The 27,050-nt window shown below is 42.5% G+C and overlaps 1 protein-coding gene across 1 annotated transcript in view; it reads right to left on the reverse strand.

Annotated features, from left to right (window-relative positions):
• The window catches only part of IQCK (IQ motif containing K), an 81,419-nt gene that overhangs the window by 22,440 nt on the left and 31,929 nt on the right, over positions 1 to 27,050 (reverse strand). The window contains exons 5-6 of the mRNA XM_069486447.1: positions 21,985 to 22,037; positions 21,771 to 21,848 (exon numbers count right to left, since the gene is read on the reverse strand). Of these exons, the coding sequence (XP_069342548.1) occupies positions 21,771 to 21,848; positions 21,985 to 22,037 (131 nt within the window). The remainder of the gene's footprint in view (positions 1 to 21,770; positions 21,849 to 21,984; positions 22,038 to 27,050) is intronic.

The raw sequence follows: 27,050 nt of genomic DNA on the forward strand, positions 1-27,050 counted from the left end.
CGGCTAATTTTTTTTCTATATATATTTTTAGTTGGCCAGATAATTTCTTTCTATTTTTAGTAGAGACGGGGTCTCGCTCTTGCTCAGGCTGGTCTCGAACTCCTGACCTCGAGCGATCCGCCCGCCTCGGCCTCCCAGAGTGCTAGGATTACAGGCGTGAGCCACCACGCCCGGCCTACATTCATACTCTTGATTGCCAAATTACTGAAGAGGTTGTATACTTTTTAGCACAAGATACACATACTCTCATATGTATTTGATAAGAACTTTTTATAGTACATCCTTCCTGAGGGCTAACATGACAATATGGATCAGGGACTTTAAAGGAACTCACCTTTTGGTCTAGAAACTCCACTTCCAGAATTCTTCCTACAAAAATGACCAAAGGTGCCAAGATGACAGCACAAAGATGTATATTGCAACATATATCACAATAATGAAAAACTGGAAATAACCTCAAAGTCCCAAATAGGAAAATAGTTGAAAAGGCAAGTTATAAAAGAAAAATTACTTTCTATATGTTAAGGATTTATATGTCACTTAATGTATTCAGAGTTTTAAAGTTTGGAAAGTTTTATACCAACAATGATTATCTCTGAGTGATGAGGTTATCAGTGACTTAAAAATTTTTATTTGCTTTGTCGGAATTACCTGAATTTTCTAATTTTTTTTCTAAAATGACAATGTATTTCCTCTCTCTATATACATAGTATTATTTTTTAGGCAATACAGGTCAGTCAACTCAATTTGAAAAGGTTGGAGGGTACTTTTAATGATAACTGCAAAATAAGTTTTCGTAAAAATTATAAATCACTCTTTAAGACCTATTTTGTAGAGAATGGTGTTCCTGAGGTCTGGATGTAGGCTATGATAGCCTCTGTTTCAAATTCATCTAACAGTTTTCCCATGGGCCCTACATCTCACAAAAATTCCCCATCAAATCAAACGCCATAATTGTATATGATTCTTACCAGATAGGCTCTCCAGAAGGACTGAATGAGGAGAGCTGCTTCCTCTTCTGTCAGCAGGAGGGAGAGTGGGATTGGTGGCCTCGGGCTGAAAAGCAATAATATGGTCATATGCCCATGAGAATCCATCCTTTAGCCTTGGCATTGCCTTTGACAACATAATGGTCTCTCTGCCTAAGTGCTTCATCCATCCCCGTTCTTAGACAGCAACGGTGTCATTTTAGATAGAAAAGTATGTTTGAGTTAGCATTTCTTATTTTAAAATCTGGGATGATTTTTTTTTTTAAACCAGCATAATCTTAAATCACTGTTAGCCTGCTCTATCTTTGAAGGACTCGGGTTGCTAAATTTGCATGTTAGTCCTGAAGGTGTGACATACATGTTATTGACATAAGATTATATGGACATAATACAAGAGACAGAGGAATAGCAGCTTTTATACTACATTCTGACTGAAACATAATAAAGGGCTCTTTCTCGAACTTTCTAGCAACGGAAAATTAAGTACTGCAGTTCATCTCTTTCCTGAAAGCAAAATATTGGAATTTATCTCTGATTAGTGTGCATTACAGATTAATGTCGTTTAAATTCAAGCATATTTTTTAGTTCTGGTGCTACATCTTAATAAGAAATAAAATATCTCTATTGCTGGGTCAGTTGATAGTGTCTGCTCTTGTGAGATTTTTCAGATTATGATGGGATTTTTGATCATAGACACCACATTAAAAAATCCAGACTACATACTCTTTTTTTTTCCTAAAAATTTAATAGAGGCACTAACTGCAGATGAGGTCTTGTAAATCTGTCTTAATTCTGGTTTTTTATTTTTTCCTAAAGTAAAGCACAGCTACCTCTGGAAAGCAGAGGTCAAGATTTTTCAGATATAGTACCAAGATGCAAACCCCTGAAAGGCTGTGGATCACACGTAGGCTGCTCCCAGTACAGGATCTCCAGAAATGACTTTGCAAGTGAGAGATTCCCAAGTGCCCTGGCCTCAAAGCTCTGCCTAATAACAGCGAGAGCTTGCAATAATTCTCATTGCGCAGAGAGGTTGACTAACCTGCCCAAGGTCACACAGCTTATAGGTGGCCTAGTCAGAGTCTGGGCCCAGACCCATCTCACCCCAAAGCCCAAGCTACCCTCGCAAGAGCATGCTGACACACCACACCTGAACTGGGCAAACATTTGCAGATGCCTAGCTTGGCATGGACTGCAAAGCTAGCTGGCAACAATGCATGACTCTCCAGAATCAGGGGTTTAATTTCCCTTTAAACTTTGACTTAAAAAAAAAAAAAAGAAAGAAAGAAAAAGAAACTCTTGATACAGTATATTGTTTGAATAAATGAATGCTCTTTTGAATTATTCCAGAATCAAAGAAATCAAAGCCAGGAAGAACGGCGGAGTTATCAACACCATTTCGAGGGAGTGCAGTGCTGTTGCCAGGCTCCGGCTTTCCGGCTGCACAGGTACTTTCTAAGAGACCAAGTAAAGGAGAGTCTTCCATTTCTTTACAGAGATAACTACACCCCAATAGGATAGCATTGTTAACAATGTTTCCCTAATGTTCAGTTTCTATTTTTATTTGCATAATGTGGTAGCTTTTTTTTTGGTTCTGTTTCTATTTTCACCCCATCTTGCCTAATATCCTGTGTCCTGGGCTGTGATGCGCCTTCATCTTCTGCTGGAGGCCGCTACTGGAGGCGCGTCGGCTCCTGCTTTCTGCGTTGAATGTCGCTCTTTATCCATTGTCCTTATTCTGTAACTCTCAGTTGTGCGACACCAACAAATCATACCCATGAAGTCATTTCCCTTCACTGGTTAAAAATCTGCAGCTTCTAGAGAGATTTTGGTGTTTCTAAGGAGACCCTGGCATGTTGGCTGTGAGTTTACAAGGATGCTGTAACGCGTTAGCACTAGCTGGTATTCACTGAGAGCTTTCTGGACCACTCCCGGCAGCCTGGCTCCTTGTGCTCCGGCCATGCGGGCCCTCTGCCCCTCCTCAATGTGCGGCCTCCTTCCCCTTGAGGGCCTTTGCAAAGGTGTTTTCCTCTTCCTCCAGTGTCCCCCTACTCCCAGCCAGGGGCACCCTACACAGCTGACAGGTTGTTCCCTGCTCAAGGGCACCCAGCAGATGGGCCAGAGGGCACAAAAACCCAGCCTGTGCTCTGCTCCCCCATCCGCCCCAGGGTAGGGACACCTTTTCCTAACTTGCTCAAATGCACCTTAGGTCTGGTGGGGGCCTGACGCCTCTTTCTCCTGGTTTCCTCTTATTCCTTCTGCTCTCCACTCACATGTTATTGAAAAATGTCCTTTGATTAGGTCAGGGCCCAGCGAAGCTCCCTATAATATTCCTTGGTAGTCCTTGGCCCAATTTGCAGACGTAAGCCTGTGCAATTATCCAATTAATGCTCAAATCTTCTACGGGACTGAAAGCTCCATGAGGGCAGAGACTGGTCCTGTGTTTGCTCCCCTTGGTACCCCAGCACTTAGGACAACGTCTGGCACATAGCAGGCACTCAATAAATACTTGTGGGATGAGTGGTCTCCTCTGTGCCCAGCAGTGCACTAAGCGCTTTCTACACGTGATTTTGTTAAATCCTCACAACGTGAATGATGAGCTATTGTCACCCTTCATTTAGAGCTGAAGACACTGAGGCATAGCGGGGTAAAGGGACTCTGTGTTCAAAGTCACTGAGCATTTCTTGCTGAGAATGCAGAACATCCAGGAAACACTGGGAGTGGCCCCGAGAGGAGAAGGGGGCCGGCATGCAAGGTCATCAATATGAAAGTCAGGGTCTAACAGCTGTTGACTGTTACATGGGAGAAAACACAGTCATTTGCCTCGAAGAAAAAAAATTAGGGGAGGGGGGCAAAGCCATAATGATAGAAAATGCCCTCTTCATTGAACCTTACAGTAATGACTGCGCAGATATTCATTTGTCTGAACCTCCTCAGGGACATCCTACGTGAGGACAGCTAAACAAAGTGGAGTTTGTCACTTGTGTCCGAGGGGAGATTTGATGGCGCCTTTCTGTTCAGCTGCAATTTTCCTGCTTTAAGTATGTTTTTCACCACTGATGTCATGAAACCCTCAAAGTAACAGTATTCCTGCTTCAGAATAGCAGGAGGGAAGGAGAACTGCAAATCTTAGTACACAAACGGGTAAGCCCGACAAAGGGCTTTCACCAGAAATGAAACCTTGAACTGCTTTGCATCACAATGACATCTCCAAAAAGCAAAATGAGATTTCTAATAGGCCTTTAGGCAGTAATACGAGGCCACCTTTAGTGACATCCCTGCTTTCATAGCTAAATAATGGGGCGCTGTCTAGTTCCCAAAGCAAGAATAAGTATGAGAAAGCCAGTGTAGATCAGGCCAAATGAAAAGGACTTGCTCTTCGGGGAGTAGTCCCTGGGAATTAGCAATCATGTCAGCAGGCCAGCTTGAAGGGATAGAAGCCATGCCAGGCCCCTTTCTCTCTCTTGGAATCAGCGCAACTGGCTTCAGGTCAAATAAAAATAAAGAGGCCACTGCTCATCACCAGGGAACTGGGGAGGGGGGAGGAGATGAGCGTGTCAATCACAGGAGAAGGCAGCTGAGGCTCCTCCAGGGCTTCAATCAGGCATCCTCAGGAGCAGCCGTTTTTGCGTGTTCAAACGGGCATGCCAGTAGTGCTGAGTATGCCTCCAAGAAGAATTGTTTTATTAGTCATGCTCATTTGTCATGTCCTCCTCCTTTTCTCCAGTGTGAATTAAATATATTTGAACCGTAAGAATCGATGCTATAATTCTGAGAAGGAACAAAAATTTATTTTTCTGGCTGGGTGCAGTGGCTCACGCCTGTAATCCTAGCACTTTGGGAAGCTGAGGCAGGCAGATTGCTTGAGTTCAAGAGTTCGAGACCAGCCTGAGCAAGAGCGAGACCCTGTTTCTACTAAAAATAGAAAAATTAGCCCGGCATCGTGGCGCACGCCTGTCGTTCCAGCTACGCAGGAGGCTGAGGCAGGAGGATCACTTGAGCCCAGGAGTTTGATGTTGCGGTGAGCTATGATGAGCCCCTGCACTCTATCCAGGGCAACAGAGTGAGCCTCTGTCTCAAAAAAAATTTATTTTTCTGATTGTGTCACGTATATATTGATGTATGTCCATGTGTGTTTGTGCACGCACGCGCACACACACACACACACACACTCACACTTCTTTCCCCTTTTTTGGATGTTAAGTAAAGGATTTGCAGGACATAAAGAAGACACAGCATGTTAACCAAACATATAATAAGAAAATCTGAGAAATTAGTCTTCATCAATTTCTCCATCCAGTTCTCAATTAAAGAGGTACCATCCAAAGTTATTTTTAAACAAAATAAAGGAGAAAGGAGAAAAGTTTAGTTGAGATTGAAAATTGAATTTTGGGATCCAAATTCTATCCACTTTTCATTAGCTAAGAGATTAAGTTATTTCTTGGAACATGAAAACACGACCCAGATGTAAAGCCATTTACAAAGATGGCACAGGCCCTAAATCAATCATCATAAAGTCTTGCAATGACCCAGTATTTGATAATGTCCGTCCAGCATGTTTAGCAAAAGAGACCTTACCTAGTCCTTGCCATTCACCTTAACTGGCTTCCCAAACACTCTGTGTTGGAGGCATCATATTTTTGACTTATGAACTTCAAATATTTGTAAGAAGTACAATAGAGGTTTCTGGAATGGTACTTCCAGACATATGATGACTAGCCATTGGGATAGAATCTCCAAGGATTCTTTGAATTCCAGCCTTCTATGAACAGGAGGAATAGCTCCAAAAACCGGTGGAGCATTGCTCCCTGGTAGCTTTAAAGCACATTTAGAAATCATGGTTACTAAGTTATGATGTTGCTCTCGCCCCCTCACTAATCTCCACCTTGGAGATCAACAAGCAGTTATTACCCCAGCATCAGGCTGAATCATTTTCCTAGTTAAACAACAGAGCTGAGTCCTATTTTACCAACCCCATCATTGAAGCTGCGTGTGTGTCTAGATAACAGAGCTCACTAAACAACAAACTGCAAGACCATGTGCTCACCTGTGGGTTTCAGGTCTAACCATCTGAAAAACCAAGGCTGTGATACTTGATATTTTTGGATAAAATATGCCCATATTGTCGTGTTATTTAGCTTCTTTGTAACTGATCATATATTTTCTCTAGTGTGACTTAAGGGAACACTTAAGGAACCCTCCTCTTCCCCACTGTCCCTTCCCCAGCTCCAGAGGGTGAGCCCAGCCAAGGGGGATATTGGGGAGGGCAGACCACCTCCCTCCCACCCTGTGCAAACCCCTCACAGGGGATAGTCACCTGTCTTGTGCCACGGACCCCTTTCTATTTTGGTGGTTTTGATTCCTTCTCGGAATAATATTTTTAACATAAAAGTAAATACATAGGATTATAACAAACTAATTTTATTGAAATAAATTTATCAAAATATAGCTAATGCTATAGTAATATATGTGTTTCTAAATTATGCAGTAAATTATAAGAGTGAATGCCAGGTCAATTAACTACTCTCATTTGAAAGGAGTGACAAGTGTAAATTAGGCTTCTCGATCTCTGCAACAACGGTAACGTGGTATGAAAATATCTGTGATTGCTATTAATGACAAAGTCACGGGTACTACAGATGCCACTGAGACTTCTTGCCCACATTCATACTTAAAGGAGATGCTGAAATTAAGTTAGAGATTAGTGAAAATAAAGAGATAATTTCCTTCTTCATCCAAGTTCTAGGACCCCCAAATCACAGACAGTTGTGACTGGAGCTGGGGGAAGGAGGAAAGATGAGTTTTATATCCAGTATGAGATTGAATACTAAGGATTTAAAAATGAACAGGATGAATCCTTATGGTGAAATGAGACTATATAAAAACAAAGTGACCAGAAAGTTATGGAATTTGGCCAAAAAGTTATTAAAGGGCTGCTTCCCAGATGGAAGAGGGAGTCAGTGTAATGCAGTGGATGGTTGGGGGGGGGAAGAAAAAATTTTCATATTTTTATTCTCAATAATTTGTGATTCTTCCTCAGTGGCAGAGCTAAGGTTAAATGCAGATATCTTGTCTTTTACTGCTTGATCATTCTGCTACCTATGTTTCATCTTACAAAAGCAGCAGCTACTATTCTCCTAGGATTAAGGATAAAGTAAAAGCTATCATTCTTTGAATACCTGCTATGGGCCCTGTGCAGTGGATATGTTTCATTTTCATCTGCCCATAATACCTTCCCCTCCTCTTGTGGTGTCAGCCCTCAGACTTTGCTGTGACAGCTCCCTGACCTGCACTGGGGGATGTGGGACACAGCACCTGGCCCTCCCTGGCCAAGGAGTGCACCTGAGGCCCAAGTGTGGCCAAGCAGATGCTGTTTCCCTGGAATGGGAATCTTGGGTGGACTGGCAGAAACCTAGAGGATTCATCCTGGCCTGGTGTCTGGAGGACACGGGCCATGGGGCTGTGTCCCCTGGGTCCCTGTATCTGCTTTGCAAGGCCCTGGTCCTTACCTTTTCCTTCATGCTTGTGACTTATCTTATCACTTCTAATATATACCCTTTTCCTTAAGTAGCCCTCAAGTTCTGTTGCTCCCAAGAAAGAATTCTAACTGATCCCATCTTTCACCCTCACAGCAACACTCTAAGGCAGGAATTATTCTCATCCTTGCGTCACAGAAGGGAGCAGGGCTCTGAGATGTGAAGAGACTGGTTCCAGGTTACCCACCTGTGGGAGGCTGGATAACGGCCCCTGGGGTGTAATAAGAAATATATTTGGTCTTTGTCCCAGTTCCTATCCAGAGCTCCTAAGCCCTCGGAATTCCCTGATTGATAGGAATGTCTTTTGTTATTCATAATGAGCCCCTTTGGATCACGTCTGAGTTTATACTAACAGGGTGACTTGGCAGGGAGCCTGTAGACAGCCTCAAGCTGGAGCTGGTCACCAGGAAGACCAAGTGCATTAGAGGGCTGGGATTTTTCAGCCCCACCCACAGACCTCCAGGAAGGGGTGGATGGCTGGAGATTAAGCTCTATAAAAACTCTTCAACAACGAGATTTGATGAGTTTCTGGGCTGGTGAAAGCATCCACGTGCCAGGAGGGCGTCACAACCCGACTCCATAGGGACAAAAGCTCAGATGCTTGGGACCGTTCTCGACTTCACCCTATGTATCTCCTCATCTGGCTGTTCCTTTGTATCTTTTGTAATATCCTCTATGATAAACCGGTAAATGCAAGTAAAGTGTTTCCCTGAGTTCTATGAGCTGTTATAAAAAAAACTCTCAAAACAGAGGAGGGTTATGGGAACCTCTAATCTGCAGCCAAGTTGGACAGAAGTGTGGGCAACCCGGGGACCCAATACTTTCGACTGGCATCCGGAGTGGAGGGCAGTCTTGTGGGACTGAGCCCTTAACCTGTGGGGTCTGTGCCAACTCTGGGCAATTAGTGTCAGAATTAAATTAAATTGTAGGACACCCAGTTAGTATTTTCAGAGCGTTGGAGGATTTCTTGGTGTGAAAAACCCACCCATTTGGTGTCAGAAGTCTTGTAAGTAGAGAAACAGAGGGTTTTTTCCTTTTAGTGCCCTCTACATCCAATCCTCAGACCCTGAGAATATGTATATATGTCCTTATATGGCAAGAGGGACTCTAGATGTGATTAAGTTAAGGATCTTGAGATGGGGCGATTATCCTGGATTAGCCAGGTGGGCCCAACGATAGAATCGCTTATGAGAGCAGGTGGAGGGAGATACTGCCACAGAAATAGGAGATGTGAAGACAGAAATGATAGGGTGCAGTGACGCAAGGAGAGGCCAGGGACCAAGGAACACAGGTGACCTCCAGGAGCTAGAAAATACAAGGAAACGAATTCCCCCCAGAGCCTCCAGAAGGAACCAGTCATGTCAACACCGTGACTTTCGCCCAGTAAAAATGATTTTGGACCTCTAGCTTCCAGAATGACAAAAGAATAAATCTGAGTTGTCTTAAGCCACCAAGTTTGTGGTATTTTATTACAGAAGCCCTATTAAACTAAGACACCACCTAATAAATGGTCGCTAAGACTGGAACCTAGATGTGCCCGCCTTGCTGCCTCGCACAGGCCCTCTGGACTTGTTCTTAAGCAGCCTTCTAGAAACAGCAGGAAGGGGGAAAGGAAGCAGCACCCTCCTGTACCCCAGAGAAAGCGCCACCCACATGGCAGACCTCCAGTGAGAGGGAGGCACTCAGAGGATTTATACCTCCAGCAGGTTCCAAATTCAGGAAACAGCTTTCCTTCCTACCTCTGCGTCAAGATGAATGTGAACATAAAGTGCAAAGACAATTTACTTTCCTCTTGAGACTCTCCGGCCTCCGGAAATTGGTAAGACAGAAATCTACTCTTCTACAAGACAGAATAAATTAAAAGGAGTTTTTTTAATCAAGAGGGCATGACGGCAAATTTTCTGCCATGCCACCATTTAATTATAATCTTTAGTACAAAACGCAGTTTCCTGGGCCATTCTGAAGGCATCGTGCTTTCTCAATCCCACTGTTAACCTCAGCATGAATAGATCACTCTACGGCTGGAGACTGTCCTCAAATGACACAGTGACGCTTTTGTTTTCACGTCAGTTTTTGGTCTTAAGATACCTTTCACCAACATGAAAGTATCATCATGGATTTGTTTTCTTTTCTTTTTTTTTTTGTCCAATCCAAGGATAAAATTTAGCTGAAAAGACTTTTCACCCAAAGCAACCTTTTCTTCTCTCTTTGAAAACACAATCTTTGTTTCATTGAAGGTCTCAGTTTTAACGATGTCTTTCATGAGCCTTCTCCCCTGGGACATGAGACCAGAGAGGCAGCAGTGCACTTTTGTTCCCTTGTGCCTATTTAGTTATTTATTTTTGCAAATGAATCTGACTGATTCTCAGAGTAATTCTTTTTGGCTGAAATAAGAAGCCTAAACTTTTCCTGTTCTTAATATGCTAGCAAATAATTTTATTGCCTCTGATTGGCTGGTTGAGTCAGGACTATATCCTACAAAAGAGGGTGATGCTGGATTCCTAAACAGGAGTAGAGCCCACAGAAACTATGACATAATCCACCACCGTTGAAAGGTGGGGGACAAAATACCCTCATCAAACTTCAATTAGAGCACGAGGTAGATTGTATTATTGTTCCCAGTGATTGCTCCTTTCCCTGTGAGAGAATCATGCAACCCTATTCTTTGCCATAAAACTTACAGTTCCTGTGGGAATTGTCAACTTTCCTGTAATACTGATATTGAACTTGGCCATATTTCTTGTGCTGGCCAATGGAATGTGAGCAGAAGTAATGTTTGCCATCGCACGGTTCAGTCATTGTTCTTCCCCCTCTGCTGTGGGACCGAGGGAGAGAGTGTCCCTTCATCCTAAGTCTTGAAATGAAAAGAGATGTGGAGCAGAGCCAAAACTGACATGCAGCCAACAGGGTGGGGAATCAATCTGTGGTGTTATAGGGCACTGAGGTTTGGGGGCTGCTTGTTACTGCAGCAGAACCTGAAGAAAGCTGACTAATACACAGTGCTGGAGGCTAGCTGGGGCAATTCCACGTAGGAGAACGTATCAGTCAGGACTCCTTCATTTGCAAATGTCACAAACCTAGCTTAAATTGGCTTAAACAAACCAAAAAAAGTGGGGAGGGGAAAGTATTTATTGGCTCACTGAACTAAAAAGGGATAGAGTTAGCTTTAGGCATGGCCGGATAGAGGCTCAAAAGAACATCATAGGGACTCAGATTCTCACTACCTCTCAGTCCTGCTCTTATCTCAGGCACAGTCTTTTTAGGTGGTTGCACTCAGCAGCTCAAGGCTGATAACCTCGAAGATCCAAGTATCCTGGAAAACAGAAAAACGCTTCCCTGGTTGCTTCTTGAAAAGTCTTGGGACTAACTCTGATTGGACCAATTTGGGTAGCGACTATTATGATTGGTCAGATTCTCTGCTCTGATTGGCCAGGGCTGGGTCACATACCCAGCCCAGAGCCAAAGGTATAGTCAGCTCATTCCCTGAACCACACAGACTGAGAATGAGACAGGCACGATCCTTTGAGGATCATAAATGTCTACCACAGAAGGCAAGAAAATGAACAAATATCCTTTGGTTTTGCAACTGTTTTTCATTCTTAAAGTAATCTTGTAGAAAATAGGAAAGCCACAGAAAAATATAGGAGAAAATAATATAGAAGAAAAATATAAAGGAGAAAATAAAAGTCAGCCATGTTCCTGCCATTTAAACAGAAACATCCTTTTGAAAGATTTTTTTAGGTCTAGACTCATTTAATTCCTTGATGAGCCTTGACTTTAAACATTTCCTTTCACCATATAATTATTTAATAAATATGTATATTTTACACACAATAGATCTTAGTTATTTTTATAAACCTAAGAGTATTTTTAAGGGTTGTCAATGTCCCTGGCTATATAAAAATGTAGCTGTTAATATAAAAATAGTCATGAGAGCTGCCCACCCCAAATACCATCGCTTCAGAAGCTAATTCCAGCTGAGGTCTCAGCAGGGATCATTTGGCCCAAGCTCTGGGGTTCTCTGTCCATTTGACTGTTTTATTAAAATGTATCTTTTATTCCTCTGGTCAAAAAGAAAACGTAAGAGTTTCTCTTATTTAAAAAAAAGGCAATACATGTTCTTTGTGTAAAAAAGTGGAAACAGCGTTACACAAAATTGATTTCGGATCAAATGCAGATTTCAATGAAAAAACCAAAATTAAAAAAAGTCATGGAAAAGAATGGGCAATTCTGAATGGGCAGACAGAGTGCAGAGTATGCTAAATTGTGGTGGGACCCGTGGGAGAAGGGCCCATCATTTATGCGATAAGCAATCAGCAGCCGCCCGTGACAAATGTCCCCAACCTACCAGCTGTGATTTGACAATATAATGACACCGAGCACTAAAGCAGCTGGGCTTGGTAGAATTTGTCTCACCAAGAACATTAAAATAAGACCCAAACTCTCCAGGGAGAATATTTAAGGCAATAAATGCTAGCAAACACGTAATACACAGAGTAGTTGCATCTTGCACAGGGGTTGTAGTCTAAAATCAGAACATAGATGAAAATCCTGTTAGTCAAAATTTCCCCCTAAAATCCCTTAAATTACCCATTCAAAGTCATGGCATCTTTCAAGTGTTCTCACATAGCCAATTTTCTCCCAGCCTCAATACTGAGCACTTTAGCTACCAGGTGACAGAAGAGGCAGTAGAGAAAGTACGGACAGCACGGACTCTGCAGCCAGAGTGCCTGGGTTCAAGTCCTGCCTCTGCTGTTTACTGGCTTGGGGCCTTGAGCAAAAACTCAATTTCTCTGGGCCTCAGTTCTTTCCCAGAAATGTGCCTGTAGCCAGGACAGCTAATGTTCATCCGATATCCGTGCGTTCCCTTACATATCCCAGCCTCCCTTGCAGTTGGTTTGCGGCCATGCTCTGTGAGGATAGGTGAGAAGGTTAAGAACATTCTAGACTGAGAAGGTTAAGAACTGAGGTGCCTCCTCCATTCTTTTCTTCCTTTGCCTCAGTGACCCTAAAGGTCACATAGTTTAAATCATATAGCTATAATTTATAAGAGGGCTGTCCAACCTGCAGCTGTCTTTTTGTGAGCAAGAAATAAGCTGTTATTGGGTGTAGCCACTGGTATTTTGGTATTGATTATAACTGCAACTTAGCCTAGCTTAGCCTAATACTATGGGGATAATAATATTTTTATGGCAATACTTTTATTTTATGTGAGTTAAATTAGGTAATATTTATAAATTGTTCAGAGTATTACATGAGTAAACATGATGCAAATGTTTGGTAGGTAGGTAGGTACATAAGTAGATATATATACACAGACAGACAGACAGACAGTAATAGTTGTCTTATGAGCTGCTCATGTTATGAGGAGCACATGAAATTGAGAACAACTAAGAAAAGAGCTGAGTCATGTGTCCTATTTTATGTTTCACCTCCAGAGTGAAATGGCAAGAATTGCTTGCATTTTAAAAATTCTTATTCTCTTTTTACTCTCTCTCTTTCTCTCTTTTCCCCCCAAGAGCATATTGTTGAATTAGCATAAATTAAGTACATATATACTTCAATCCAACTATACACACTATATCTGTCTGTCTATGACCATGTTTTTCTGTTTCATAGTTCCAAGGCACACAAATGGTATATCTGCTCCATAATTTTGTAGCATATTTAAGCATTAAATAAATATTAGCTGAATAAATAAACAAATTAAATAATTCCCTTTAAGTAGGTGGAACATACCTGCTTGGTATATATATCAATAGTGGGAAAAAAATGTATTCTCTTAATAACTGGCACCAGAATTCCCCCCAGGTAGGGACCTTTCTTTGTTTAGATACAAGACCATTTTACAGATGGATAAACTGAGGCTCAGAGAGCTAAGTCATCTTTGCCCTAAGTCACACAGAGGGGTGTGGTGGAGCTGGGTTTGGAATGCAGATTGTGATTCCAGAGCCCAACCACTACACTATGCTGCCACTTCTTTGACTTCCAGGACATTCCTACACCTCCTTTGATGCGCTGGGATTTGACTCACTGTCATCTTCCTCAATCATCTCCCACCAACCTTCTCACCCACTTCATCATCCATGCTGCTGACACCTCCAACACTGTGGCCTTGGGTCCACATGTTTCCAGTGACCCCACCTTCCCTCTGTGTTAGTCACCCAATAGAATGGTCATATCTTAGAATGGTTCATCTCTGAATATCGTCACAGTTCAAATTCCCGAATTCCTGATCTCGTTATAATATTCTCTGTCTTTCTGTCTTTCCCACCTACTCATTTCTATTTCTATTGTTTCTTGCCTTTACATAAGAGCGTGGTTTGGGAAGGTTATTGGCGTCCACCTAGAATAGGGATCAGCAAACTATAGCTCATGGGCCAAATCTGGCCCACTACCTGTTTTTGTAAATAAAATTGTATCGGAACACAGCTACACCCATTCATTCACCTATTGTCTATGGCTGCTTTCATGCTACAACAGGGAGTTGACTAGTTGAGAGACCACCTGTGGTTTGCAAAGCCTAAAAAATTTACTATCTTTTACAGAAAAGTTTGCTGACTCTTGATCTAGAAAGCCATTTCCTTGTTCCCCAGGAACCCTGAGATTATTGGAGCCATGTTCTTTACAGCAAACCCAAGGCTCTGATCTCATTAGCCCTCCTTCTCATTGTTGCTGGGGGGGGGGGGTGGGTTTGGGTTGGAGAGGGGAGGGAGCCTGAGACTAAAGTAGGAGAACTGGTCAGGAAGTTGTGTGCATTCAGAGCCAGGCTTCAGGAGGGATGACCCAGAGGGGTGACCTAAGCCTCTGCAGAGCCACAACACTTCTCACTTGGGCTGCACCTGCCATCTCCTCTTGCCCCCGGGGTCATTTGCCATTTGAGTTTCTCAGCATGATCATATGAAAACTCAGTCCCCCACTGTCTCTCACTCTAGCCTCCTCTAGTGGGGAACAGCCCTCAGCCCTCCTGGTTCACTGCCGGTCAATAGATACCTCCTTGCCCACAGTGCTCATGGGGAGCTCTGAAAAATCTCATTTTTCCTTTTTCTTTTCATTTTTTACTATGCAAATTTTCAAAGCTGTACAAAAGTAGACACAAAAAAAATAAAATGAACCCAGGTCTCCACCAGCCAGCTTCAAATATACTGTTCTTCATATCAGTTAATGGTAACTTCCCTCCCCCACCCCCATCCATAGTATATGTAATTTCATACATAAATATTTCAGCGTGTTTCTCTAAGGAGTAATAACTTTTTAATCATGACTATGAAATCATTATTATCATATCGTAAATGAAATAATAATTCTTTATTTCATCAACTATCTATTAAGTGTTCAGATTTCCACTTGTCTAATTTTTTTATATAGTTTGTTTCTTTGAATCGAGATCCAATGAAAAGGCACATATTGGAATTTTAAAAAACATATTTTCTTGAACCTAAGATGAACCCCACCATCCTCATTTTAGTGTTTTGAGTTTGGTATGTCACTTACTTTCAATGTGAACGCATGATGTTGTGTGTCTTTCTCTTCCTGAAAATTGGTTGCTAATGCGTTCATGTAATTCAGAAAACATGGTCGTGAATGACAAAAATGTAAGATATTATTCTTAGAAAAGGAAACAGTGCTTTCGCTTGTACCTAAGATCCCCGGGCCCCAGTCTAGACCTTTTACTAGATTATCCTTGCCCGTCTTCAACCAGGATTTTACCAACCATCTGTTCCCTCCACCCCCTTTCCAGGGTTGCAGAGGGCTGCTGGCGACAGTCGCATAGCAGGCTGTTTATATGCACTGCAAATTCAGGCCATCAGCTGGGCGTGATTTATCCCTAGTTGAATCCCTATCAGTTTCACCAGAGCAGCTGTTGCAACCCCGGCCCGTCCTCCATAAGCCCCCAGAATGTGCCTCGGCCTCCCTCTCGGCAGATGCCTTCACACCCACAGGGACAGCCAGCACGACAGCACCCACTGTGAACTGTCTCAACTCCTCTCCCCTCCGCCTCAAATTTCCTCTCACTTTTAGCTCTGGTCCCAGAGGAATGAATACACATCCTCTTATATCTATACATGTGTGGCAATGCACAGAGAAGTATCTGGAAAGAAGTTCATGAAAATGTCCACAATGGCTATCACTAGGAGGTGGGCTCTTAGATGACTTGTGCCCTTTCCCTTTTAATTTTTCTGTTTTGTTTGAGGCTTTTCACTTAGCATGTATCATTTTTACAAAACCCGTAATACTGTTTTAAAATGTAAGTGATCCTTGGGAAAATGGAGTGATCCCTAGAAGGGAGGGACCTTCCATTCCGCCATATTCTTCATTATTACCCCTTGTGGTAGGCAGAATATGGGTCCCAAAGATGTCGCATCACAACTCGCAGAACCTGTGAATATGTCACCTGACAATGGCAAAAGAAACTTTGCAGATGTGATTAAGTTAAAGATTTTGAGATGGGGAGATTATCCTGAAAGATCTAGGTGAGCTAATGGAATCAGACAAGTCCTTAAAAGTGGAAGATGGAGGCAAAAGAGAGTCAAAGACAGAGGAGTAAAAGAGGGGGTCAGGGAGATGCAGTGTTGCTGGCTTGGAGGACGGAGGCAGGGGCCGTGAGCCGAGGAAGGCAGGCAGCTTCTAGAAGGTGGAAAAGGCAAGGAAATGGGTTTTCCCCTAGAGCCTGCAGAAAAGCATATGCCTCTGCCAATACTTTGATTTTAGCCCATTGAGATCCGTGTCAGGCTTCAGATCTCCAGAACTGTAAGATAATAAATTTGTGTTGTTTTAAAGCTACCGAGTTTGTGGTGATCCGTGACAGTAGCAACAGAAACTGAATACATCTTTATCCCTGCCTGCCAGTCATTTCAAATCCACATAGACTCCAAGGTCAAACGATGGCTTCTTTTGCAAACCCAACTTCAAGACAGGCCATGGGCACCACTGCCAACCACGTGACTCGAGTAAGTGCCTCCTTCAGTGAACGTCTAGAACCAACTCTGGGGTACCCAAAAGTTCAGTCTGTCCATCTCGGCTTAATCCATACATTTGATGTGGGGATCTTGATCCCCAAATCAACGTTTCTGTCCACACCCTACTTCTAAGCCTCAGGCCAGAGTTTCCAGTATGGGTCTCCTGGCCTCTGCCTCCCGTTATGGGCCTCCTACATCCCCAGGAGCAAATCCCACCTTTACAGGCACATCCCTTCTCTACCTAAAATTAACTTGTGTCATCCATCCTTTCTATCTATCCCATGTCCCTCCTTTTCCACGCCCATCACCCTAACTCAATACCTCGGGGCTATAACCTTGGCCTTGACCTTGGAACTGGTAGCTCCAACTCCAGGCCTTCCCCAATCCCATATATCCTCTGCACTGTCCTGTGAATTATCCTTCCAAAACAGTCTGATCCCATTGTACCTCTGCATGCTCTCTCCTGCTTATGGAATAATGCCCAAACTTCGTACTTTTACTGAAAACCTTCCGGCCTTATCTCCCATCCCATCCCTATGGCCTCACACACCCCAGGAGCCAGCTATGCTGTACCAAGTCTTGTCTTTTTTCCCATCTTTGGGTCTTTGGTCTGGAATGCCCTTCCCAAGTCCATAATGTCTGCCAGTGGCAACAAGCCACTGCTTTCCATTTAGTAAGCCACACGTTACTATAGGCTGGGTACAAATCATCCCATTTGTAACTATCAGTCCACTGCAGCTTCACAACCACCACATTTAGCAATGAGGAAATGGAGGCTTAGAGACAGACCTGCTGTGGTGCTTCTAAAATATGATGTATGTCCACATATTCTTTGATACTCCTCCCTTCATAAGGTGGTGCTTAATTATTCTCCCTTCAAATATTGTACTTAGTGTCCTGCTTCTAATAGAATGTGGTGGAAATGGAGGTGTTTGACTTCCAAGACTGGGTCATAAAAGGCACCCGGGGCTTCCTTCTTGTGCTTGAGTCTTTCACTCTGAAGGAAGCCAGTCACCGCGTCATGAGGATAACCAAGCAGCCCATGAAAAGACCCATATGGGGAAAATCTGAGGCCTCCAGCCAACACCCAGCACCATGTCTGTGCTGTCCTGAAAGCAGAAGCTGTAGCCCCAGTCAAGCCTTCAGATGCCTGCAGTCCCTGAGACATCTTGACTGCAACCTTATGGGAAACTCTGAACCAGAACCACCCCGCTAAGCTGCTTCCAAATTCCTGCCCCAGAGAAACTGTAAGACAATAAATACTTACGGCTTTGAGCCACTAAGTTTTGGGGCAATTTGTTACACAGTAATAGATAAATAAAACACTCGCCCAAAGTCCCATGATCAGTAAGTGGTGAGTAAAGATTTGAATACTGGTTTGTCTGTCCCGAAAGCTCATGCTCTTAACCCCAACCCAATACTGCCCAAAGTCCTACTGTGGTTTATCTTTTGCTTCCTTTAAAAAGCCTTGTCAGAGTCTCCCCCTCAAGGTGCGTTCTCCTCCAATCTGTATCTTTAAACTGTACTCACAATGTCCATCCATCATGCTCCTGCCCCAGTAATCACCAAATTTGCCCAAGACCCACCTTACTTCATTGTCACCTTCCTGGCTCTATGCTCTCAGCTTTAGTAGCTACATCCTAGTGTTGTTGCAAAGATTAAATGAGATAATATGTGTAAAAGCACTTAGCAGAACAATGGTTCAATTATACTATTTATTGTTTCCTAGATGCAGCACTTTTTCTGCCCTATGGATGGATGAAAGCTTAATCCTGGCTGTGCATTAGAATCACCTAGGAAGTTAAAAAAAAAAAAAAAAAAAAAAAAAGAACACCAATGCACAGGCTATACCTGAAGATTCTGGTGTAATGGGTCCTGGGTGAAGCCAGGTACCAATATTTTTCCAAAGCTCCTCAGATGATTCTAAAGTGCAACCAGAATAGAAAACCACTGGATTAAATCAGAGTTCTCAACCACCCTTGCTGACATTTGCCAGTGTCCAGAGATATTCTTGATTGTCACAACTCTAGGGGGAGTGATACTGGCATCCAGTGGGTGGGGGCCAGAGATGCTGCTAAACATCCTACAATGCACAGGTCAGCTCCCTATAATAAAAAATGATCTGGTCCTAAATGTAAATAGTGCTGAGGTTGAAAAAACCTGGATCAGATAGTGTTTCCCAGCTCCCACCCTTGTTCTCCTTAAGAACTTTGGTTCCTACTTGCTTCTCTATTTCTGCTCAAGACTATCCTTGAGAAGGATACAGCACCTGAGCTCTTGCCTCTCACGACCAAATCTGGGCACACACCAGCTAGGCCACTACCCCAGCTGGGCTGGCTCCAGGCCTGCAGGGAGGGCACGTGGATGGTCTCATGCTTCCCCATTTCCCCTCAGTGCTTTGTTAACATCTGCATCTGCATCTGCATCTGCTTTGTTAACTCACTACAGAGACTTCAGCTAGTTGTAAACACATCTCTCACTCCAAGGGCCAGGGCCATACTTTATTCATCTCTGTTTCTTCCCCAGCACCAAGCTCTGTGCAGTTGAACCGGGTAGTTGCATCAAATGAATTAGATTAGTATCATTTTCATTTTTATCATGCATCTGGGCATCTCTTTGAAAGGCAGTGGAAGTAGAGAATGTAAATGCCAGTTAAACCAAGAGCTCTTGGGTTTCTGTTGATGTGGAGTGCAAGTGAAACGATTGCTACTGCTACTTTACAGTGTATGTATAGAAGCTGCCAGCAAACGTGAGATGCCATTTTAAATTAAGATATTTGCACAATAAATGACCAGGGATTTGAGAAGATTCTCATTTGCAGTTCTTTTATTTTTAAGATTCTTTTCCATTGGTTATTACAAGTGGGAAAATGTTTCATTTTCAACACAAAGCAGCAACTTGGAGAATGATACTGAAAAAATCTTGTCTTAGAAAAATATATGCAAATCAATAAATTATGGGCCTTCCATTTCATAGTAGACAAAATTAGGCACAGGTGTAAAATCTAAATAAGGTTATCCAATATTGTTCTCCTTTCAAAGTGTAGTCTCAGATTTAAAAAAAAAAAAAAAAAAAAACTGGTAATATCTGGGAGTTTTTAATTCTCAAAATTGGGAAAGTCAGCCAAGAATTTATTCAACTTGGCATTCTCAAGGAGGGCAGATTTAAGCAAAAGATGTGACACTCGAGGGCTAAGTGTCTAATTGAAGCTCTTCCACTCTGTTTAATATGTGACTTTCTAAGTCTCACTGGATTTCCTTGGGCCTCGATTTCCTGCCATTGTTCTTGCAAAGGGCTGGCATGGAAACATTTTCAAGGTAACAGGCAACATATATATTATTTTTGCTAAATTGAGCTCCCTTTTCTTCCAGCTATAGCTTAAAATAGTGGAACACTGCTTGACTGTCATCCTCTAAGTGAGATCTTTCCTGACTACTGTATATAAAATTAAGCCCCCTCAATATTCCATATATTCACCCCTCTCTGTCTCCTGCATGCTAACTAGGACTACAGACACGCACAACCACACCCAGCTAATTTTTAAATTTTCTTGTAGAGGTGGGAGTCTCACTATATTGTCCAGGCTGGTCTCAAACTCCTGGCCTTGAACTCCTGGCCTCAAGTGATTCTCCCACGTTGGCCTCCCAAAGTGCTCGGATTACAGGCATGAGCCACCAGGCCCAGCCTCTGCTTTATTTTTCATAGCACTTACTTGTTTACTTATTATCTGTTATTCCCCACTAGAATATGAATTCTATGAGAGCAGGGATTTGGAGCTACTTTGTTCACTGCTCTATCTCAAGTACCTAGAATGATGTTGGCACACAGTAGTACTCAAAAAATATTTCTTGTACGAATGACTATATTACGCAAATCTAGAAATGAAATATACTATAAAGCCATCAAAAGGCATGAATTAGATATAATTGAATCAATATGGCTAGATCTCAAAAGTATGTCTTTGGGAGCTGGGTGCAGTGCCTCATGCCTGTAATCCTAGCACTTTGGAAGGCTGAGGTGGGAGGATTGCTTGAGGCCAGGAGTTTGAGACCAGCCTGAGCAAGAGTGAGATCCCATCTCTACAAAAAAATAGAAAAGTAAGCTGGGTGTGGTAGCTGATGCAGGAGCATCACTGGAGTTTGAGGTTGTAGTGAGCTACAATGACACCACTGCACTCCAGCTCAGACAATAGAGTAAGATTGTCTCAAAAAGAAAAAAGTATGTATTTGGGTTAAATAAAAGCAAGCTGTAGAATAATACATAAATATCCTCATCTGCAAAATAGGACTGGTAATAACATTGTAATGAGGAACAAATTAGTTCATTGGTGTAAATGCTGAGAACAGTGATACAGGCGCTCAGTAGACATCAGCTGCCATCTTCATTATCATCGTTACATCATTAGCGAAAAGTAGCTCATACCAAAGAATACTACTAATTTTATATGATATAAACTAATTTCATATAGTTAAATAACTAATTTTAGGGTGTTTTGTTTTGTTTTTTTGAGACAGAGTCTCACTCTGTCGCCTGGCTAGAGTGCAGTGGCGTCCTCATAGCTCACTGCAACCTCAAACTCCTGGGCTCAAGCAACCCTCCTCCTGCCTCAGCCTCCCGAGTAGCTGGGACTAAAGGCATGTGCCACCATGACTTGCTAATTTTTTCTATTTTTAGTAGAGACAGTGTCTCACTCTTGCTCAGGCTGGTCTCAAACTCCTGTGCTCAAACTATCTTCCCGCTTTGGCCTTCTCGAGTGCTAGGATTACAGGAGTGAGCCACCATGCCCGGCCCAAATAACTATTAAATTTTAAGAGCTCTGGAAGGATGCACTGTAGACTGAACTGACTACCTCTGTGGGGGGAGGAGACCCAGATTAGAATGGTCAAAGAGAGATTTAACTTTATCTGTCATGTTCTAATATTATAAATGGAAAATTGATGCATATAATTAAAATTTAATATTTAGAAAATTTACTCATAGTTCCTGAGACATAATGACCTCCAGAGAAAAAGAGAAAGCAAGAAATAATGGAGAGAAACATTATTTATGCTAAGAATTTTTTTTAAATTTTCTATTTTATTTCTGAAATGCTTGTTGAGTAAAATTACTGGCATGGATAGGATGAGCTTACTGTAGGCTAAAAATAAGCAGAGACAAGAGCCACAAATATAACTGACCCAGAGCCCTGGATAGATCACATGAGTTAGTTCTCTTAGATTGGAGAAAACTATCATTAACACAATGTTAAAATTAGGAATAAATTACTCAAAGCCTTGTGTTGTACTTACTGATCCTTAAGCCACTCCTTCACGAATGGAATGGAGAAGAATTCTGTGAACGGCTCCCCTATCCTCTTTGGATTTTGGCTGGTCACGATGCCATGCGTTGGATTGACAAGAAAACAATAAGCAAGAATTCAAGTCAATTGTTGCTGTTCTGCTTGCAAATTAGCACTATTGAATCCTTAGGGTCATTGAATATTCAAAGACATGAACGACTTACTTGTATAACCACTCGGTCAGAAAATCACAGGCAATGAATTTGGTTCTTTTCCTCTAAAGAGAGAAGAGATAATTAAATTACACTTGACCCTTAAACATCATGGGTTTGAACTGCGAGGGTCCGCTTATACGTGGATTTTTTTTCAATAAAAGTCACACCGGGTGTGCCTGCCTCTCTTGTCTCCCCTTCCGCCTCCTCTACCTCTTCTGCCTCTGCCACCCCCAACACAGCAAGAGCAAGCCCTCCTCTTCCTCGCCCTCCTCAGCCTATTCAAAGTGAAGACGATGAGGATGAAGACCTTTATGATGATCCTCTTCCACTTAATGAATAGTAAATATATTTTCTCTTCCCTATGATTTTCATAATAATATTTTCTCTAGCTTACTTTATTATAAAATATAGTATATTATACCTATAACATACAAAATATGTGTTAATTGTCTGCATTATCAGTAAGGTTTCTAATCAACAGTAGGCTATTAGTAGTTATGTTTTGGGGAGGGGGGGTGTCAAAAGTTATATATAGGCCTGGCAACAGTGGTTCACACCTGTAATCCTAGCACTCTGGAACGCCAAGGCAGAAGGATTGCCTGAGCACAGGAGTTTGAGACCAGCCTGAGCAAGAGTGAGCCCTCATCTCTACTAAAAATAGAAAAATTAGCCAGGCATCATGGTCCACATCTGTAGTCCCAGCTACTCGGGAGGCTGAGGCAGAAGGATTGCTTGAGCCCAGGAGTTGGAGGTTGCAGTGAGCTATAATGAGGCCACTGTACTCTACCCAGGGTGACCGAGCAAGACTCTGTCTCAAAAAAAAAAAAAAAAAAAAAGGTTATATGTATTATAGATTTTATTTTTTTTTATTTTAGATAGGGTCTGTCTCTGTTGCCCAAGCTAGTCCTGAGTAGCTGGGACTACAGGCATGCCATCATGCCCTGATAATTTTTCTATTTTTTGTATCAACGGGGTCTTGCTATATTGCCCAGGCTGGTCTTGAACTCCTGGCCTCAAGAGATCCTCCAGCCCAGCCTCCTAAAGTGCTGGGATTACAGGGTGAGCCACAGCACCCTGCCTATATGCAGATTTTTGACTGTGTTGGAATTTGGCACAGGGTCAACTGTATATTCCTACTTTGCCCATATGTCTGAGTAGGGCAAGGGAAGAGAGGTTAATTGATTGCTTGTGTTACAGAAATATGCATGAGTCCTTCATAAGCTTTATAAGCACGTTAACAAGCAGTAACTTGGGCAGTGTAAGGAATTCTGAAGAGATTTCTCCAGCCTTCTTTTGATAAGCATGTTTGCTGAGAGCAGGGACTAAGAAAAGGCAGTGCTCATAGTAGCGGATGCTTTGGTGTTGTCTTAGAATGATTTTGTAATTTAAATCTAGACCATGATTACATGCTTTTGGTGTTGTCTTAGATTTTATAATTTAAATCTAGACCATGATTCTCTTTTCTGAGTAATTGTATTGCTTTCCCCCAAGTCCATCCAAATCCTAGGAACAGCAGTGCTTCAGATCTGGGTGCCACCTTCAAATGTGGACGCCCAGCACACAGATACCACTGGCAGTGTGGCTGAGCCTGGTAGCTGTGCACCCAATGTCCACTCTCCACTTCATCCTCATTGACAGAAACCTGATTGCTTCCAAATGGCAATCAGCTCAGCCAAAGAACTACATTTCCCAGGCTCCCACGTAGCAAGGGACTGCTATGTGACATAGTTCTGCTGTAGGAGCTAGAAATAAACGTATCCTAGGGATTTCTGAGAAAGTTCTGCTTTCCTGATTTCTGCTGCCCCTTCTTCCTTGAAGTTTCCTTCCACTTCTTCCAGTGTGGGACACAGACACGAGGCAGGAAGTGCAGCAAGAGCAGAAGGAGTCTGGGCCTGCACTGACTTCCTTCAGCTGCTGCACCAGCTTGGGCCTGCCCTACTCTGGACATCTTAACACATAAGGAGAAAGAAACTTCATTTGGTTCATTACCACTGTTCTTGAGTTTTCATTACATGCAATTAAATGTAGCCCCCTAGGTGACAGATAGCCTGTAAGCCACAAGGGACAAAACACCCCAGGGAGTGATGGGGGAGAAGATATACAGAGAAGGGCAATGAAGCAGAGCACCGTGTATGCTGTCTTCTGTTTCCATTTAAAATCTCTCTTTGTAACCCAGAGAGAGCCAGTCAGCTCCTTGGAGAGAATAGTTGTGGAATCTGGGAGAGAGTCCCTGCCTCTCATTTTAAGATAGCAGGGGCTAAGAACCCAGGCAGTTGGAGGTGTTGGTTGCCATGTAGAGGGACCCTTCCCAAGAATGAAGGCAATACAAAGTATTCGGGAAACTCTCTCTGCCCCTCCAGAGCTACCCTTCTCTACCCACAGGGTGCCTCAGGGAGCTGATTTTAGGGTGCATCAATCAGGCTCCTTTATCCTCTAGTTGGGTCCAGCCGATGGGAGGTACCAGCAGGAGATCAGTGAGATGGAGGAGAAAAAGGTGGCGTGTTGGGGGTTGAATTGTGTCACTCCAAAATTCATATGTTGAGGTCCTAACCCCCAGTACCTCAGAATGTGATCTTATTTGGAAATAAGATTATTGCAGATGTATTAATAATTAGTTCAGCCCAGCCATTCCTGAGCGACAAAGCAGCTCCAGTGAGAGTGAACACGCTTAGGCTTCCGTGAACAGGAAGAAGGGTGATACTGTTGGGTAGACCACCAGTGGCAGATTCCCGATGGCATTGTACTGAACCCTGGATCCAGCTACGACTGGAACCCAAAGTCCCTGAGCCTCTATATGAGCCAATAGAGTCAGTTTGCATTGGATTGTTTATTACTTTTTTGATTAAGCCAGTTTGCATTGCACTGTTTATTACTTGCAACAGAAAGAGTTTTAAGTATAATACTATTCCTCTCTTCTCCAGTTGGCTAACTCCATTTGTCCAGGAAGCCTTTCTGAGCACTCTGGCATTCTTCCGTTTGGGGTAGGCTCTCCCCTGGTTTTCTGTGTGCCCCCCATCATTGCACCTCAGACCATAACGTAACTGTCTGCCCACCTACACATCTTCCCTACCGAATTATAAACTCTGTGAAGACAGCGCACCTGTCTCCCTCCATATTCCCAGTGCTTAATTGGTTGCATTGCACAGAGCAGGTGATCAATGAGTGTGGGGTAAATGAATGAAGGAACTCACCACTCAACTCTCAAGCATCAGGGCAAGAAGGAACTCATGTGCAAGGATTCTGGTATTTAAAAGTGGGATTTGCTAATATGATTCTGGACAATTTCTCTTTACTTTCTTCCCACCATATTTTATTATCAATTTTTTTTCCACCTTTTCTCCCTCCCATCACTTTGAAATGGCCAACTCAGCTTTATAATCCCAGATAAGGTTGAAAAGACTGTTGGGAAATTGATGTTCAACAAAAACGAAAGTGCTCGTTAAGATTTTTTACCGAAAGCTTTATTACAGCTTTTAGTAAATAAAATATAGCAGTGCCTGAGCTGCTGGAGAATATTTGCAGTCTTTTATCTCATTGTTGATAGCCTTTTATGAAAAAAATTGAAACATTGCTGTCCAGGCCAATAAAATGGAAAGTACTAGACCACGCATAATGGGGTCTTCTCCTCTGCCTTGCAAGGGTAGGATTCCCTTCAGAAAGCCATGTTTGACCAAAATAAGAAAATACTTGTACAACAATGCAAATATGTAACTAGCATGAATTGCCATAGAATAATTTAAACAATCTGGCGATTGTAAGATGGCAGCGTCTCTCTCTCTCTCCTCCTACAAAAGATGCATTGTTTCCGTGGCATTTATCACATCATTTAGTGGTAAAGATTTCTTCTATGCAAGGGAACGCAGCTTGACTTCCTCTAATAAATAGACTTTAAAAATAGCCAAATGGTCTGATGTATGAAGGTCATGCAGACGGATTTAATCACTTTTGATGCAAAGAAATAAAATGGAAGAAATTGTGTTTTCCTTCTGTTCTGGGCAAGCATGGACGTGCTGTGCATACCCGGACACGCAGAACAGTGGGGATATTGTTCAGCTGTTGTTTAGTTTAAAAATTATCTGCTGGGGAGCTGAAAGAGAGAAGGAAAAGCAAATGAAACACTGTGGTGAGTGAAGAGATAAGAGAGGACGGAAGGAAGAGGGAGAAAAATTAAAGAGCGAGATTAAGACAGCAAGGGCACCCGAGGTTTATGTAACGTGGACAAATGCACTGAGTTCTTGATTGTTAAAGGGTGAAAATGTGCAAGTTTGGGAGAGCAGAAGAAATGGTTAAGGTAGCCTCAAACAAAGTTTAAAATTTTTTTCTTTTAAATCTAGAATTAAAAGGCAAAAGACTAAGTGTCAAGGGATAAGACATCGTCATGTCATCATGAGTCTGCAGCTTACTCTGAAATGCATCCAAAAACCAAGGTGAATAGAGGGACAGATTGATGGATTGGTGGGGAGGTATGTGACAAAACAAATAAAACAAAATGGCAATTGTAGAATCTAGGTGGCGAGTATGTGGGTATTTGCTCCAAAATTCTCTCAGTTCTTCTATCAGCTTGAAAATTTTTTGATAATAAAATGGAAGGGGTTACCAGGCACAGTGGCTCATGTCTGTCATCCCAGCATTTTAGGAGGCTGAGGCAGGAGGATTGCTTGAGGCCAGGAGTTTGAGATCAGCTTGGGCAAAATAGTAAGACCCAGTCTCTATAAAGAATTAAAAAATTAGTTGGGCATGGTGGCACATGCCTATAGTCCCAGCTACTCAGGAGGCTGAGGCAGGAGGATCATTTGAGCCCAGGAGTTGGAGGTTACAGCGAGCTATGATGACGCCACTGTACTCCAGCCTGGGCGACAGAGTGAGAGACCCTGTCTCTAAAAAAAAGTACAATAAAACCAAATTTTAAAAATTAAAATAAAAAATAAAATGGGGGTGGTGGCAGACAGAGGAGGAGAAAATAGTCATAAAAGACCCAGACCACAAAGAGAGAAAACGCAAACATTAATAGAAGTTCAACCCAAACAGTATTTTATACCAATTGTTATGTTGGGTAAATGTATAGGAGACATACA

This window comes from Eulemur rufifrons, chromosome 14 (genome assembly GCF_041146395.1).
Source record: "Eulemur rufifrons isolate Redbay chromosome 14, OSU_ERuf_1, whole genome shotgun sequence".
NCBI classification, from domain to species: Eukaryota; Metazoa; Chordata; class Mammalia; order Primates; family Lemuridae; genus Eulemur; species Eulemur rufifrons.